This window comes from Benincasa hispida, chromosome 9 (assembly GCF_027475165.1).
Source record: "Benincasa hispida cultivar pf3 chromosome 9, pf3_genome.v1.1, whole genome shotgun sequence".
NCBI classification, from domain to species: domain Eukaryota; kingdom Viridiplantae; phylum Streptophyta; class Magnoliopsida; order Cucurbitales; family Cucurbitaceae; genus Benincasa; species Benincasa hispida.
This window is the reverse complement of record NC_143486.1, coordinates 16,089,180-16,105,932: the sequence shown is the minus strand read 5'-3', so window position 1 is coordinate 16,105,932 and position 16,753 is coordinate 16,089,180. Positions and strand designations below refer to the sequence as shown.

The 16,753-nt window shown below is 28.2% G+C and overlaps 1 protein-coding gene across 1 annotated transcript; it reads right to left on the bottom strand.

Moving 5' to 3' along the window:
* Positions 1–9,304: 9,304 nt before the first annotated feature.
* On the bottom strand, positions 9,305–16,359 carry GH9C1 (glycosyl hydrolase 9C1). Its single transcript, XM_039043181.2, has 8 exons — positions 16,147–16,359; positions 15,232–15,645; positions 14,287–14,373; positions 14,031–14,195; positions 13,094–13,217; positions 11,420–11,926; positions 11,261–11,332; positions 9,305–9,980 (listed from the first exon to the last, which is right to left on the bottom strand). Exons 1-8 carry the CDS (start codon positions 16,342–16,344, stop codon positions 9,691–9,693), a joined length of 1,857 nt encoding a protein of 618 aa, XP_038899109.1. The 5' UTR covers positions 16,345–16,359; the 3' UTR covers positions 9,305–9,690.
* Between the last annotated feature and the right edge of the window lie 394 nt (positions 16,360–16,753).

The following is a 16,753-nucleotide window of genomic DNA, read 5'->3' as shown; positions in this document are numbered from 1 at the left end:
AAACAAGATCCAACAAGACATTATTACTGGTATTAACTTGCTATTCTCAAGAAAGAACGGGATGGTAGGATCCAAATGTTTTGGAAGGAGAAAATGATTTTATAGAGGATTTTTTTGTAAAATACTTTTTTGAGAGAGAGAGAGCTTTTTTTTTATTATTATTTTTAGAAAAAAAAAATACCATTTTAGGTTTTGGGTCTAGTTTCTATTTAGTCCTTAAGTTTTGATTTTGGTTTTAATTTAGTCCTTAGGTTTCAAAATGCTACAATTTTACTCTTGACATTTAAAATTTGCCTCAATTTAGTCCATATATCTCGAGGTTCACACTTTTAATCTCAATTTTCATTAAATACTCATTTTCCGTCTCTTGGAGTCAATTTATGTTAATAAATTAAAAATCGTTAAAAGAATTATAATTAATTAAATTTCACTATTTTTATCACTTTTAAAATTAACTTTAACATTTCACTTCTAATTATTTTTAATTAATTAATAGAAATTGATATCGATGATTGAAAGTAAGTATTTAATGAAAATTTAAAGTTAAACAATCTTGAAATCCATTGAATAAATTGAAACAAAATTCAAATCTCAAAGGTGAAATTGTAACATTTTGAAACGTATAGACTAAATTGAAACAAAACTCAAAACTTAAGAATTAAATGCGTAACATTTTGAAACCTAGGGACCAAAAAAGCATTATTCTTTTTTTAGAACTGAGAGAGGGCACCTGGAATTAATTCAACGTCATATCCTCTTCTAAATCTCAAATAAGTGAGAGAGGGAGTTAATTGGAGTCAGAGTTACAACTCCCCTCCACTAACTTGTTGGATAACTCCCTATGAGAGTTATTTTATTTAAAAAGTTTATTTAATTTATATATTAAATTTAATTTAATATATAACTAAATAAATAACAATAATTAATCAATAAGTTAAATATCACATATTTAACTAAAATTATATTTGAATCATATTCAAATATAATTCTCTTTCATAACCCATAGTTTTGATATGAATCTCATACACATTAGTTTTAACCAATAGTTTTATAATATATATCTCTCTTGTATTATAAAGTTTAATTATGAATCTCATTCAAAATTAACTTTATATTATAATGTATCCATATACATGATATTTAATTACATCTCATACAATTAATTTATTTTCCCTTATTAATTTGAATTCAAATGACTCAAATGCTAAATGATTCTTGTTTTATCCTTAGGGACTATGTGGGGTGTGGTGTTGAGATATGATGTCTGGACTGTAGAGTTTATATCTCTATGTTTGGGTACAGAGTTTAGTTCATATGTCTGGGGTTCATATATATTCTACTTTTATTATTATTATTTTCATTTTGAAACTCTTTTATTCAATAATTCTACCCATATTTGATTGAATAAAATATGGCTTCCATTTTTTTCTTTTAATTTTTAATGTTTTTCTTTGTTTCTTTCTTTTTTTGGGTAATAAACAACAATTGATCCACTATATTTCTTACAAGAATATGGTTAAATAAAATGGAAAACCAAAGAGAGATAAAAACTTTTAGTTTCTAATTTTTCTCCATGAATTTCAACATCTTTCTTCTTCTTCTTCTGCTTCTTCTTCTTTTTTTTTTTTTTTTTTTTTGTCTTCTTGTTGTTGTTGTTTTGTATTTTTTCCCTATCGTGAATTTTTTTAAAAATTGAATCTCCTCCATTATATTAACAGCTAATGGAATTCCACCACATTTTTTTTTTGAACAATTTCACTTTTAATTCCTCCAAATTTGGAGGATCATCAGAGAACGAATCTCCATTTTTCACTATTTCTCGCTAGAGAATGTTCTAAGAAAAATCTCTATTCTATGGCTTTTCTTTATTATTTGTTACATACTTTTCAACTATATACATACTCTCTAAATATTCTTAACATTTACTTAACATGTGAATTCAATTAAATAAAAATGTATTTTACAAATTTCTAGATATAAATATTGCACTTATTGTAGAAAAAATACTATTACTTATATAATCAATAACTCTATAATATACTTTAATAGTCATCGATCTAATAATAGTTTGAAGTGGTTGTTGAAGTTGATTATTGAAGATGATTTTTGATTAAGTTTGTAGTTGGAGGTGGTTGTGGAGCCCAAAGTTGGTTGCATAAAGATGATATTGGAGTTGGTCTCTTGAGTATGTCATCGAAGATGGTTGTTGAAGCCTAAGTTGGTCGTCAGAGTTGCTAGCTCAAAAGTGGTCATTGAAGGTGATTTTTGCTGAAGTTTCCAATCGAATAGTCAAAACCTAGAGTTAGTTGCACGAAGGTAGTTGTCGGAGTTGGTCATCATACTTTATTGTTAGAGACTGAAATTGGTTGTGAGAGTTGGTTGCGTGAAGGTGGTCGTCGGAGTTGGTCACAGGAGTTGTCATTGGAGGTGGTTGTTGATGTCGAAATTGGTTTTCGGAGTTGGTCATGTGAAGTGGTCATCGGAGTTGGTTGGTAGAGTTTTCATCGAATATAGTTGCTATACTATGAAATTGGCCGTCGAAGTTGGTTTCGTGAAGGTGGTTGTCAAAGTTTTCATCGAAAGTAGTTGTCAGAGCTTGGAGTTGGTTCTCATAAAGTGGCAGCAATCGTTATGGATGGTAGCCAATAGGTGGAGCCATTGAAAATATTGGAAGAAGTGAGAGTTGAGGTGAGTTGTGGTGAATTGGTAAAATATACCAACTCAACTCCATCAACATCTAAAGTTGGTAGGTTGTGAAACATTGAGTTGGTATATTATACTAACTTAACTCAACTCATGTTGCTGAGCCAAACATCCTTTTAGTGAGCTAGTAATGGGACCTGATGAACCTACAGATTAGAAACTCTACTGATACGAGATTAATTATTTAAACTCTTTAATTAAGTTAATCAACATTAATTAATTGTGAGTTACCATACTAGAGATCAACAACTGCATTCTTCACACTGTAGATATATTTTTATATCCACGAATATAACCATTACCAGTAAGTCAACCCTTTACGAACTGCTTGTAATTACAACTGGGTCAAATCGTTTTACCCTGTAACTACCTGTTACTCCTCAAGTACCATTGATCTCTAATGAACAATCAGTTTATAATCCAGTAAATCCCCCTCGAGTCAATGAGAAGGTGATACCTCATTATTCAAGAACTGGAATCAACCCTTAAAGGAGCAATTCATCTACTTAATTATCCTAAAGACATGAATGAGAGAATTCCATCCTATGTAGCTTTGTTCCCAACTCCCTACTCGAACAAATCCTCAAAGTGGTAGGCATATTAAGTCGACATAACTGGTCACACATACAAATCGAAGGACCGTCCTATGAACTCCATATATTACAGACCTTTTAGGTTATTACTTGACTATGATCCACCTGTATATCTACCACATACTGTTCTAATTACATACAATAACATTAGATCTTAGTTTATTGGATTTAGTTCTAAACAAGTAAAATAACTCTTTATTTTATTAATTAAACAATTTATTTATACAAGATTACAAACTACGAGATTCACAAAATTTAGAGCACTAATCCCAACACTAAAATGGTAGGCTTATTGAGTAGGTGACTCGGTCCACTCTCACCCATACAAATCAAATAACATGTCCTCACAAGCAGAGTTCATGACTCACTTAGAATTAAGATCAAGTTACATATGATCATCATGTGAAATATTAATGATTTTGTGGTCCCGTCTTATACATACTTATTGTATATGATGCTCCCACTCACATGTCTCCCACATGAACAATTTGGTTCACATCGTTTGAAATAATTACAAAGTGGGTTGTATCTATAGCATTACCATGATAAGACATCCTAGGAGAACCGGTCGATAACAAACTCACGAGAGACCTGCAATGACGATGAATAAGTACAAATTGCCCATGTCGACAATAATTATTTTAAATTAATAATAAACTATTTTTGCCCTCATTATTTATTTTGTCTATGTTTTACTGTTTTAAAATATCTAGTATTATTGATTCATTCATGTGATACACGCTACAAACACAATCATTTTCATTTCTATATTCAAATGGCAACAAATATGCCTTTTATGATTGATTTCATATTTAAAATTTGTAACATACTTCTGTTTTCTTTTCTGCCATCAATCAACTCATTAGTCACATTCTATCTGTATCACACCATTTTTGTATGGTAAATTAAAGATGATTTATAGTTTTTTAAATATTATTTTGATCTATATATTTGGTTTGATTTTAGTTTTTTATTCTCAAATAGCAATAATAATTGCTATACTTGGAATAAATCTTAAATTTGGTTTCTCAAAATTAGCTTAATAATTAAAAATAATTTTCATAGTGAAAATGTAATAGATACTATAAAAGTTTTTGAAAATTTAATAATAAACTAGTAGTAGAGACTAAATTTAAGATTTAAAGTACAAAAACTAAAATTAAATATTTGAAATTTCACTTGACTAAAGTCGAACAAATCTCAAAATACATAAATCAAAATAATTTTAATTTTAAGAATAGTTTACAGAGGTTTAAGTTTATGTTTATTATGTCCATAAATTTGAAAGTATTTAAAAAGTTCTTAAACTTCTAACCTCCATCAACGTCATTTTTTAAAATTAATCTATCTAATATATATGTAGATAAAGTTAAGTCATAGATTTTTATTTTTGTGTAGATGTTTTTCCTTTTAAAATTTAAATAGTATAACAATTTATTAGAAAAAATTTAAAAATTTATTTGACATAGAAAGAGGACTTGTGAAACCCTTTCTAAGTTTCATAAATTTATTGGACACAGAGTTAAAACTAAAAAGTATATTGGATAGTTTTAAAGTTAAATACCAATCAATTAAATACAAAGTTGAGTGTAACGGTAAGAGATTGTTTGAAAGGTTTGAATGTAATTAAAATTATTTGGAATCAATAGAGTGTTAGAATGAGTGAGGAATTGAGGATGGACTAAAAATAGGATCGTGAAGCTGGAAAGAGGATAGGTTGAAAATTATGGGAACGGAATGAGTTTGATATTACAAATTATATCCAAAATGTTTAATCCAAACACGAATTTTAGATAATCACATTATATTACAATCTCATTCCGTTATGATGACTCAAAAAGTTCTTAAGTTCTTCGTCTAAATTTGTAATTTAAGTTATAAAATGCTTTCTAGAAAAGTTAGATTTAATTGTTTTTTTAAATTGCTAATCAATCATGAATGTTCAATCAAACAAACAAAAATATTTTTTCTGAATATATTAAGCATATGATAAAATGACATATTTTTAAATGATAAAAGAAAAAAGTTTATGTTTGCAATAAAACAATGTATACACCGTTGAGAATTTATCATTTGTTGTCTATTTCAACATTTTTTATTTTTAAAATTGACTGACATGGAATATAATATATATAATTATTGTAACTTACATATACTAGTGAAAAAAACACCTATGCACGTAGAATCTTGTAGTCTTTATCATAAAAATTTTAAAATAAATAAATTATTATAATTTTTAAGAGTTAGAAAATGTGACAATTTTTATTTTATTTTTTTATATTTTCATTTTTCATAAAACAAAATATTCTATAGTGTACAGTCCCAAACAATTTTTTGTTTTTGTTAGTAATTACTTGAGGAGAATAATAAAGAGAATTTTATGAAAAATTAAGAATTAATTAGTAAGACAAATATTCTCTGCTATAAGCCGTAAAATTTGTAACTTTAATTTAAAATAGTTAAAAAAATGTTTAATTCTTGTTTATATCATTTTTTTCATAATAAACATTATTTAAAGTTTGGTTTTATATCCCAAAATTTTATGAAAAAAATTAATACGATAGAATTTTAAAATTATATTTTGATTTTAAAAAACCAATACAATACATGTAAATATTTTAATTTCAAAACTAATAACTTCTTTTAGAATTAGTAATCTCAATTTTCTTAATTGTTTTGAAATATTTATTCTAATTTTTAAGTACAAAATCAAGATTTTTAACTGACTTATGCACGTGTGTGTAGGATTTAAGTCTTTGAACTTTTTTAATGTATAAATCTACTTATAAATTTGTCTCTTTAAAAGATGTTACTTTTTTTCCCTAAATTTTTGCTATATGAAACATCTTTTTAATCAAGAACATAATAAAAGTATTTAGTTTTTTTTATTTATTTTATATATGCATTTCATATCTACGTAAAAAGAAGCATATATTTGATGTGTAACCACTACCATCTAAATAGTCACATCTCATTGACATTATTTGCATAAATTTGTACTCATCAAAGATATATATTCAAAGAGTTGCGTCTTGCCAACACCAATTGCACTTATTCTACATAAAACTTTAATTTTTAAATAGATAAATATATTTTGTGAATTAAAAATTAGAAATGTCACATATATTATCTTTCGAATGGATACCTACATTTGAAAAGGCTCATTCTGTTAATAAAAAGTGTAATATAGTAATAGGGGTGAGCAACTGTCGGTTTTGTTCTTTGATCTTTTTTTTAAAAAAAATTTGTCGATTTGGAATTTTCTCAAACTGATACCAACCGACCCTTCTCCTTCTCCGATCGACCAACTTCGGTTCGATTGGTCGGTTCAATTTTTCCATCTATCATGCTCATCCCTATATAGTAATTTATTAAAAATAAAAGGGCAAAATAGGTATATAAAATTTATCTACTTCTAGCCCATTTTAATATATAGAATATATTAAAAAAAAATAAGTAAATATGAATCTAAACAAATCAATGTAGATACCTTGTTGCCGTAATGCCTTGGGAATGCCATAAAATCTTATCCAAATATATTGATTATTCACCTTTCGACAAAAAATCAAATGAATATAAAAATTATTCCTACAAAAATATAATCAAATGAAAATTGCTAATAAAAAAACACAAAAATGTGTATCTAAAAAAAAAAACAAACAACAACTAATTTGTGATTCCAACACATTCTAAAACATTTACAATGCACCTGTGCAACGCAAATCGTAAAAATTGCAAGACCATTAACATTTTATCCAAAAAGTAATTCGGACAAAAATAAAAGATAGGAAAAGAGAACATGGAATTATCATTTTGAAATTCATCCTTAATATTTCATTTTGGAATTTTCACTTGATCATATCAATTGTGACATAGATTTTAGAGTCACATGCTCTTTCCGGTCCCATTTTGATATCTAGTAATTTAGAAATAGTTACTTATTAACAACTAATAAAAACAAAATCCTACAAAGACTTAGGTGGTTATTGTAGAAGGGATAGAGTCTCTTTGCAGAAGGTTATTTCGATGAAAGGATTTAATTGATGAGGGTTTAAGGGATAGAGTCACGTATGCTTTTCGGTATCATTTCGATATCTCAAAAGATTTTAATCGAAGAGTAATAGATAGCGACAAGATGAGAATCGTTAAAAATTGTAAAGACAAAAAAAATTTAGAAAAAATATGCACTTATTGTCCTTTTTAATATAGTAAGCATAGATTATATGCATTTTATAAGTCATTCTATTAGAAGACAAAATGGAGTGGGGTTGACAAGTTAACATCAAACAGTGTCCAAATAAATTGGGTTATCTCATGATCCATCACTGGCAACGAATTTGCAATATTCTAAGTTGGGTTAAAATATAATTTTATTTCCTAACATTTAATTCATAAACTTCAATAACTAATAATTTAGTTGATCACAATGATTTAGTCTCTATCATAAAAATTATAGATAAGATTCAATAAAATTGTTTACATGTTTAAATGGATAAAATTGATGGTAAATAAGAATCAAATTTATTAATGAACTATAAAGACCAAATCATTATCTAATAAAATTGAGATTTATCTTTGAGGAGATGATTTTAGGATAAGAGTTAGAATGTTGAATTTTAAAGTATAGAATCTAAATTATTATATGATTAAATTGATAAATTTAAAAATTTATGACTCTTCATCCTCTAAAATTCAATTATTAAATTGTCACTTTTATTTTTAAAAAAATGATTAAAAAAAATCAAAAGTGCTTCCTGACCTAAATTATATATATTATTCTACTATGAAATTGATTAATTGCATTAGAAAAAAGAAATACCCAAAATAATACATCAAACACAATTGAAATTCTAGTTTTACTAAATAAAATTATTGGGTTGTTTTTTTTAAAAAAAAACTTTCCAAGATTGTATCTCCTAAATCTCTCAACTCCCTATTTTCATGTTTTAGCTAATTTTTTAGATATAAAATTTATTTATATGTCTGTTATTTTAAAAATTTTAGATATATTTAGGTCCCATTTGATAAGTATTTAGTTTTTTTTCCACATTTTTTACAATAACTTGCATATTTTTAAGTACAATGGTTGAATTCTTAGTCAAATTCTAAAATAAAAACAACTTTTTGAAAGCTACTTTTTTTAGTTCTCAAAATTTAGCTTGGGTTTTTAAACCATGGATAAAAAGGAGATAACAAATGAAGAAATTTGAAGGTGGAAGTATTGTCCATAAGCTTAATCTTCAAAAACAAAAATAAAAACAACCTTATTTTTTCGTTACAATAAAAATATGAGAATTTAAACTACAAACCTCTTGTCACTATAATATTCCTATGGCAGTTGAACTATATTTATTCATATAAATATTTTTAGGGGCTGGAGCACTGAGATGATATAGGATGTGGGAAGTTCTAATGTCTAGAGAGTTCTAATGTTTAGAGAGTTCTGATCGAGTATGTTCAAGCACTGAGATGATATACGATACATGGAAGAAAAATGACGATGAGATATGAAACACGTTCCAAAAATGGATGACGATGAGATATGAAACACGTTCCAAAAATGGATGACGATGAGATATGAAACACGTTAAAAAAATGGACACTGAGATGATATAGGATGTGTGAATATACCATCTACCATCTCATGTTAGGCCCCAAAACAGCCTCTTAGATTTATCATATACAAACTAATTTTAAGTTGATGATGATTGTTATAAAAAAAAAATTTAAAAAAAAAAACCTTGCTTAAAAATGATCAATGGGACTAACGTTCTCAAACTAGTACCTACTCTTGTGTCTAAATTATGAGTTTTTCTTTTATAAAAAAAATTATTCAATGGTGCTAGAACCCACATAAATATTAGAATATGACGTGACAATAAATTAATAGAAATAGTATCTGATTAAGGTTAAGTGATGAGGAGAATATTTGGATTATTTGTATAATTTAATAAATATTAGTGTAGATGTCAAACTCTTAAAAATGATTAGGCTTGACATGTAAAGAGTAAAATTTAAAAATTTCCACGTATTCATCATCTCTTTCACCTTTTTCCCAAATGAATAAAAATAGAAATCAAGAAGATTACAAGACTGATCCATCTTATATGGAGAGCCAAATCATGTTTCTCCCTCAAATCAACTCAAAGTATAACAAATCAAAAAACATCTCTCTCTTTTATATTACATGAAACTCTCTACATTCAAATTCTTCTCATTTTTCCACAAGAAAAAAATGAAAAGAGAAAAGAAATTAAGAAACACATCTCGTTGATGAAGAATTTGTTTAGATTGACTTTCTAAAAACGGGTTTCAAACCACTTTTGTAAGTGTTTAGAAAGTTATTCTAAACCAACACGAAACCAAACCTGCTTGGAAGGAAATAGAGTGTTTGTTAATGGTAGCTAGAAACAGTGACTTTGGCCTGAGGACCTTCCTGAATGTAGATAAAAACACATTCAGAGCCAGGTTGAAGCACTCTTAGCCACGTTGGAAGTTCGTAAATCCCTTTATGTTCTGTTGGAGAGAGTCCCCAAATGGGACCTGAGAGATTTTCGAGCTGGAGTCTTAAATTGTTGATTGACTTTCCTGATATGTTCTTGATCTTCACTTGGTGCCTGTAATAACTTTCCTTGTTTACCGTCCATGTACTCGTTATTGTGTGGATGAACTCCACTGGGCTCCCTATAAAATATTCACAAGTACGTGTTAAAGAATGTGAAGAAATATATCAGAGTTCTTATCATCTTTATTTTTAATCGTCGATCCAACATAGTTTAGTGAATAAGATGTCAATTATCATCTATGAGTCAATGATTTGATTAGTCACTCAATAGTTGTAGAAAAAAAAGAGAGAGAGAGATGTCTTAAGTTTTCTTTTTAAGTTGGTTGGTACGTTAAGATGGTAATTAACAAATAGAGTTAAGAAATTTTGATAATATGTGGACGAGGAGAATCAAACGTCTAATCTTTGAGATAATTTTTCTATAAAATATCTTGTGATAAGAAAGAAATTTATGATTTTTTTCTCGAACAATTTGTAAGATGGAAGAATCGAACATCTAATCTTAAGGTCTTAAACTAATCAAAAGTTACTTGACAGAACTAACCGTAGTTAAACTTAGCAAAAAAATGTCCCAAGTAAAATAATTTTGTATTTGACATGAAAAAGTTAAGAAATGGTCTTCACAAAAATAATAATATGAAAGAGACATTGAAAATAAAAAGTTTAATTGCAAGTTTAGTTTCTTAATTGAGCCCATAAACTTAAAAAAATATTTGAGTTCCCGAACTTCCAATTTTGTATATAATATGACTCCAAAAACTTTGGAAGTTTTTTAAATTAAATTATTTATTAAACGTGAATTTGATCTATATTTTTAATAAAATTCAAAACTTTATTGTAAACCTAACAAACAAAAGCTATTTCTTCGGTTTCTATAAAATCTCATTTGGTAATTATATTTTTTTAAAAAAATTAAATCTATGAACACTGTTATCTACCATTTTCACCAATAATTTTAAAAAACTAAGTCAAATTTTGAGAATTAAAAAAAATTATTTTCAAAAAATTATTTTTGTTTTTAGAATTTGGCTAAAATTTCAACCATTATAAAGATTCAAATCATTGTAAAAAAATATAAATGAAATAAGCTTAATTTTCAAAAATAAAAACAAAAAAACCAAATAATTACTAAATAGAACCTAAATTTTTAGCCAAATTTAAAAAATAAAAACAAAATTTGAGAAACTCTCCGACTTTTATTTTCAAAAATAAAAAACAAAAAATAAAATGATTGACCACCTAAATTTTTTATTTTTGAACTTCATAAACAAAATAAACACAAATTTAAAAATTCAAAACTAATTTTATAATTCAACTAAAATAAAATTAAAATTAAGATGGATAAATTAAGGAAATGAAACAGTTAATAGAAAAGATATCCCCTGCTTTTTCAGCTCACCTGCAGATACAGGGGCATTCCCGTCATGGGATTCATTTTCAGGTTTCACCGGCGGCTTATTTCCCCGTGATCCTGTTTTCAACGGACAAACATAAAATCAGCAAAGAAATTCACAAAAACAATCTCAAACCCTAAAATCAAATCCACCTCTGAAATTACCAGGAATGGAATCACCATTGACGGAGCTCTGCAACTTGGAGAAGAGACCAATCAGAGGAGCACAAGCGGTAAGAGTAGGCTCAGACTGTTCATAATCGGATCGATCGTCATCAAATCTGTCGTTCTTGTCGGGACCGCCGACGAGAGCGCCGAGAAGAATGTTAGGGTTTCCTTGAGGGCGATGGTACCAGAAATCGAAGCCTTGAACGCAGCCGATTGGAGAGGGATTAGTGAAAATTGAAGCGATGGAAGAGGCTCTGTGGTGGAGTTTTTGGGGGAATTTGGAACCGTAGCCAATTAAATAGCTGAGGGAGTTAGGGTTTTTGCCGAGGATGTAATCGATTTGGGATTGAGCGAAGTTGAGGAGATCTTTAGGCTGGAAGACGCCGTCGGGACAAGTGAGCTTCGCGTTGGCATCGGAGAGGTAGTCGGAGTAGACGGCCATGAGGAATGAGGCGGCGGAGACGTATTGCATATTGTTCCATTGGTGGGCGTACATCAATCCGCCTGCGTTTTTTCCCCCACGAAAATCAAATCAGAAAAAAATTAATCTGTTTTCCGTTCAATTATAATTAATTAATCACTTTTAAAAATTAATTTTAAAATTTCACTCATAATTGGTTTATTATTATTATTATTTTTGTCAAATATGCAAGTGTGAGAAAACCAACCATCTAATTTCAAGTTTAATAGGATAAGCACAATGAAGACTAAAGTTGGTAAAAAATTAAGGTAAAAAATGTAAAATTTAAAATCTAAAAACAGAAGTTAAAATTGAAACAAAATCTAAATTTTAATGGTAAAATTATAATTTAGAGAGTAAATTAAAATAAAATTCAAAATTTAATGATAAAAAATGTAACATTTTAAAAAATAGATACTAAATGAAAATTAGACTTAAGATGTAATGACCAAAAAGAAAAAGATATTTTCTCAATTTAAATTTGCATATATTGGACACTTATACATATTCTAAATTAGATAAACATAAATCGTAGGTTCCGCTTGGTAACCATTTGATTTGTAGTTATTGTCTTTGAAAAATTAAGTTTGTAAACAATATTTTTATCTCCAAATTTCTTTATTTGTTATCGACTTTTTGCCAATAATTAAAAAATCAAGCCAAAAATTGAAAAATAAAAAATACTTTTTAAAAAAACTTGTTTTTTTTTTTTTGAAATTTAACTAATAATTCAATCATTGTACTTGATGTAAATCATTGTAAAAAAAAAAAAAATGAAGAAATTAGCTTAATTTTCAAAAACCAACTACTTAATTTTTTTTTTTTTTTAGAAAGCTGAACTTACAAACCTCAAAGTTATCAAACATATGATTTAATCCTTCTACTTCCTATCTGTACATTTATTTATAACTATCATCTAACAACTTTAATACTTCATGTTTTAACAAATAGATCAGAGTAACAATCTAGTAGTCAAAACGACCATAATTCAACTAGCATTCGAAAGTATTATTGATTATGAGTTTTATGGTTCTAATCTCCTTAATAATAGTTCTACTTCTATTTGAGATTAGAGGTTCGATTTCTCTACTCCAGTATTTAATTATAATATCTTTGTAAATAATAATAATAATAGTTCTACTTCTTTTTGAGGTCTACCCTCATACAAAAATTAAAAACTTAAAAATTTATATGGAAGTATTTGTGCTTACCAGGAGTTTTATTGATGTTGAATCCATCATTCTTCTGAAGACAGGCACAAGCAAAATAGTCAGCTTTCGCCTGATATTGCCTCAACGTTGACTCATAACCACCGCCCCGTCCTTCCAACAGCACCTAATAAATCAAATAGTTTCCATTAAAAATCATTTGAGAAGAACTTATTAGGCATTTGATTTAAGGGAATTTACCATGGGTGACAAATCTAGAATGTATAATGAGGAACATGCCTTTAATATATGGAGAATTGTAGATATGATAAAATTTTCAAATTTAAATTTCCATTTATTCGGTATTCCAGTTTTTCCTTTTTAATAAATCCATGTTTTGTGGTATATGAGTCAACTATTATACCAGATTTAAAGTATATCAGTTGTGTATTTTTCTCCATTGATTTGAATACCTTTTGCATCTTTCGTTTGTAGCAATATGAATTATTACTTACTATAATTTTTGTATTCGCTACATTTTTTTTATCTCTCTTGTAGTTCCCCCTTTTTAATGATGTTTCTTTCATTTTTAAATACAAATGTACAATAGGTCAGAGAAAATCAATCTAAAGTTCACTAACACTCAGTTTAGTATACTTGTTTTAACAATTTAGTCGTGTTTGGAATAACTACAGAAAAAGTATTTTTCAATAAAATCATTTTTATGATCCTTTTTAAAATAATTAAATACCGTGTATCAACGAGCAATGCATCTAGTGTATCAGACATATACTAGTAGTATATTAAGTGTAAATCGATAGTGTATAAGGATATCGAGTATATCAAGTGAGTTGAACTTGCTTTTTATTATTTTTGCAGAGTAATAAGTCTAAACTACAAATCTAATTTTTTAAACTTATTTTACCAAATTTGTAACAAGCCCTTGATTTAATTTATATTCAAAGGAAAAAATAAAACTTAAATATGAATTAAGTTTTACCTTAGTTAAAAGAACTTGAACGCCGGCATATTTGTTATCCCAAGAGAACTCTTTCATTGCCCATCCAGTTCCACCAAACGACACCGCTTTATCTACCGTGTACTTCAAGTAATATTCGTCTCCGGTAGCTCTGAACAACCACGCCGCCGCCCACAGCAGTTCATCCTTCAATTTTACAAAATAATAACTAATTAATTAATTAAGTAAATCGAAATTGAGGAATTAATCAGAGGAAAGAGGGATTCAAAATTCTTACCCAATATCCTGATGAAGTGTAGAACCCTGAAGCACATGGAATAGAATCATCGTATACACCTCTAAATGTGTCTGCAAATGTGAACAACTGAAAAAAAATATCGTGAGAAAGATAATTATATATAGTAAAAATAGTTAACTACATCGTAAACTACACTCATTTTTGTATATTATCTAATAGTTCAATCATAATTTGACGTGTAAATTTTTTTTATTTTTTTATTTTAAATAATTTTAGTAAGATATATGCAGATGAATGTATCTAATATTATTATTATATGTGCGTCTTTTTAAGTTTAAATTTTAGGTGTTTTGTAATACTTTAATTCTTATTATTTGGATATTTTGTTTAACTATAAGCTGTTAAAATGAAGTCAACCAAAAATTCAACTCATTAGTAATTATCTAACTTTTTTTTAATTAATTTTAAAAGTAAAAAAAAAAAAAATCCTGTTTGTAACCATTTATTTTTTTGTTTTTTGTTTTTGAAAATTAAACATATAGACGCTACTTAGTACTTACTTCTCCAATTTTTTTCATTTGTTATATATTCTGTACCAATAGTTTAAAAATATAGCCAAAATTAGAAAACTAAAAAATATATATTTTCAAAACTTGTCTTTATTTTTAAAATTTAGTTAAGAATTCAACCATCATAATTGTGGAATATGCAAATCACGGTTAGAAATAGGGAGGAAATAAATTTAATTTTTAAAAATCAAAACAAAAACCAAAATGATTAGTCTTAATTAATTATAAATCTTTTAATTAATAAACATTAACACTAAAAACTAAAATTCAGTATTTAATGAAAAAATTGAGATTAAAAATATAAATATTAAAAACCATCAAAATTAAAACAAAAAATGTAAAATTGTTACACTAAATTAAAATTAAACGTAAGACAAATTTTCCAAAAGGAGAAGGAATAACGATGATATCTAACCTCCTTAGCATGAACCAACAAGAGATCAGAATAAGAAGAGTTGTACGTCTTGAAAGCAATGGAAGCGGCAGCCAAAGCGGCGGAGGTTTCGCCGGCGAGGTCGGAGCCAGGATGGGACTCATCGATCTTGAAAGCGGTCCGAGGAGTGCTCATATCCTCGGGCCGCTCCCAGCAGAAGTGATCGGAGGCGCCATCGCCGACCTGTCCCCAAAGAACGTTGGGCTGAGGGTGGGCCTTGATCAAGTAATCAGTAGCCCATTTAATAGCCTTCAAAGCGTTGTCTATATGGTTGAGATGTGTAATTTCCTTGTTGAAATCAATGACTCCCCATGAAAGAATTGTTGTCACGAATGCCATTGGTAGCCCGAACTTCACGTTGTCTCCCGCATCGTAGTACCCTCCCACTAAATTCACCTGCCATTTCTCATCAAATCACTTCCATTAATGAAATCATCCATTTGAAAATTAAAGTGTAAGTTCTTTTTTTGTTATCTATTTTTTCCATTAGTCAAAATTTATAATATAGTTCAACTGATATCATAATATATTAGTAAGTTTTTTATTTGAATCCTTTTATTTCTATTATACTAAAAAATTAAGTTAATTTGTTAAAACTAACTCTCGATTTGATAATCATTTGAATTTTTAGTTTTTGATTTTCATCTCATTTTCTTATTATAAAGTAAAATAAATTGAATGTTCAGTCAAATTTTATTTAAAAGTTATCTTTTTAATTTTCAAAATTTGGTTTCTTTTTTGAAAATATTGGTAAAAAGTAGATAATGCAAAAGTATTTATTTAAATAAGCTTTAAGTTTCAAAGATTATTATTTTTTAATTTGTTGTGCAAATTGGCGCCATATAGAGTTTTAAAATAAAAAATGACAAATAACCAATTTTATTGCCCGAAACTTACTCCTTGTGCAAAACCATCCTTAAGGCCAGAGTCCCCCCGCCACTTAACACGGCGGTCCGCCGGAAGTTTACCGGACCTTTGCGCCTCCATGTACAAGAAACTCAAATCCAGAGCATCGCCGTAGTTAAATTCACCGGCAGCGGCAGCTTCAAAACAGAGCACAGCGGCGATCAAAGCCAATAAGAAGCCACGCGCCATTGTACTTCGATGATCTTCTAAGTTTTCTTTTTTTCTTTGTGAATTGAAGATTTCAAATTTTCGTTTGCTTTTTATAACAAACTGGAAATTAGCAGAAATTTGAAAAAAATTTATTAAGTGGTAGCCTTCACGTTTGTTGAAGAAGGGCTGCTTTACGACACTGTCGGATCGAGGCCCTCACGTCGTTTCTTAGTGGGGCGCAAATATGAAGTGTCGTTTCGGTATTTCTTTATTGTGGTCAGCTGTTTCATCTGGGCCGTCCATTGCGCCGGGATTGTTTTGATGGAGTTTCTATCGTTGACTGTGATCTGACTTTTTGAAGGAATGCTAATTTATTTATTGGAAATTTGGAATAAAATCCAAAGGATTTGGATTTTATTTTCTGCTTTTTAGTTCATTAGATATGGAA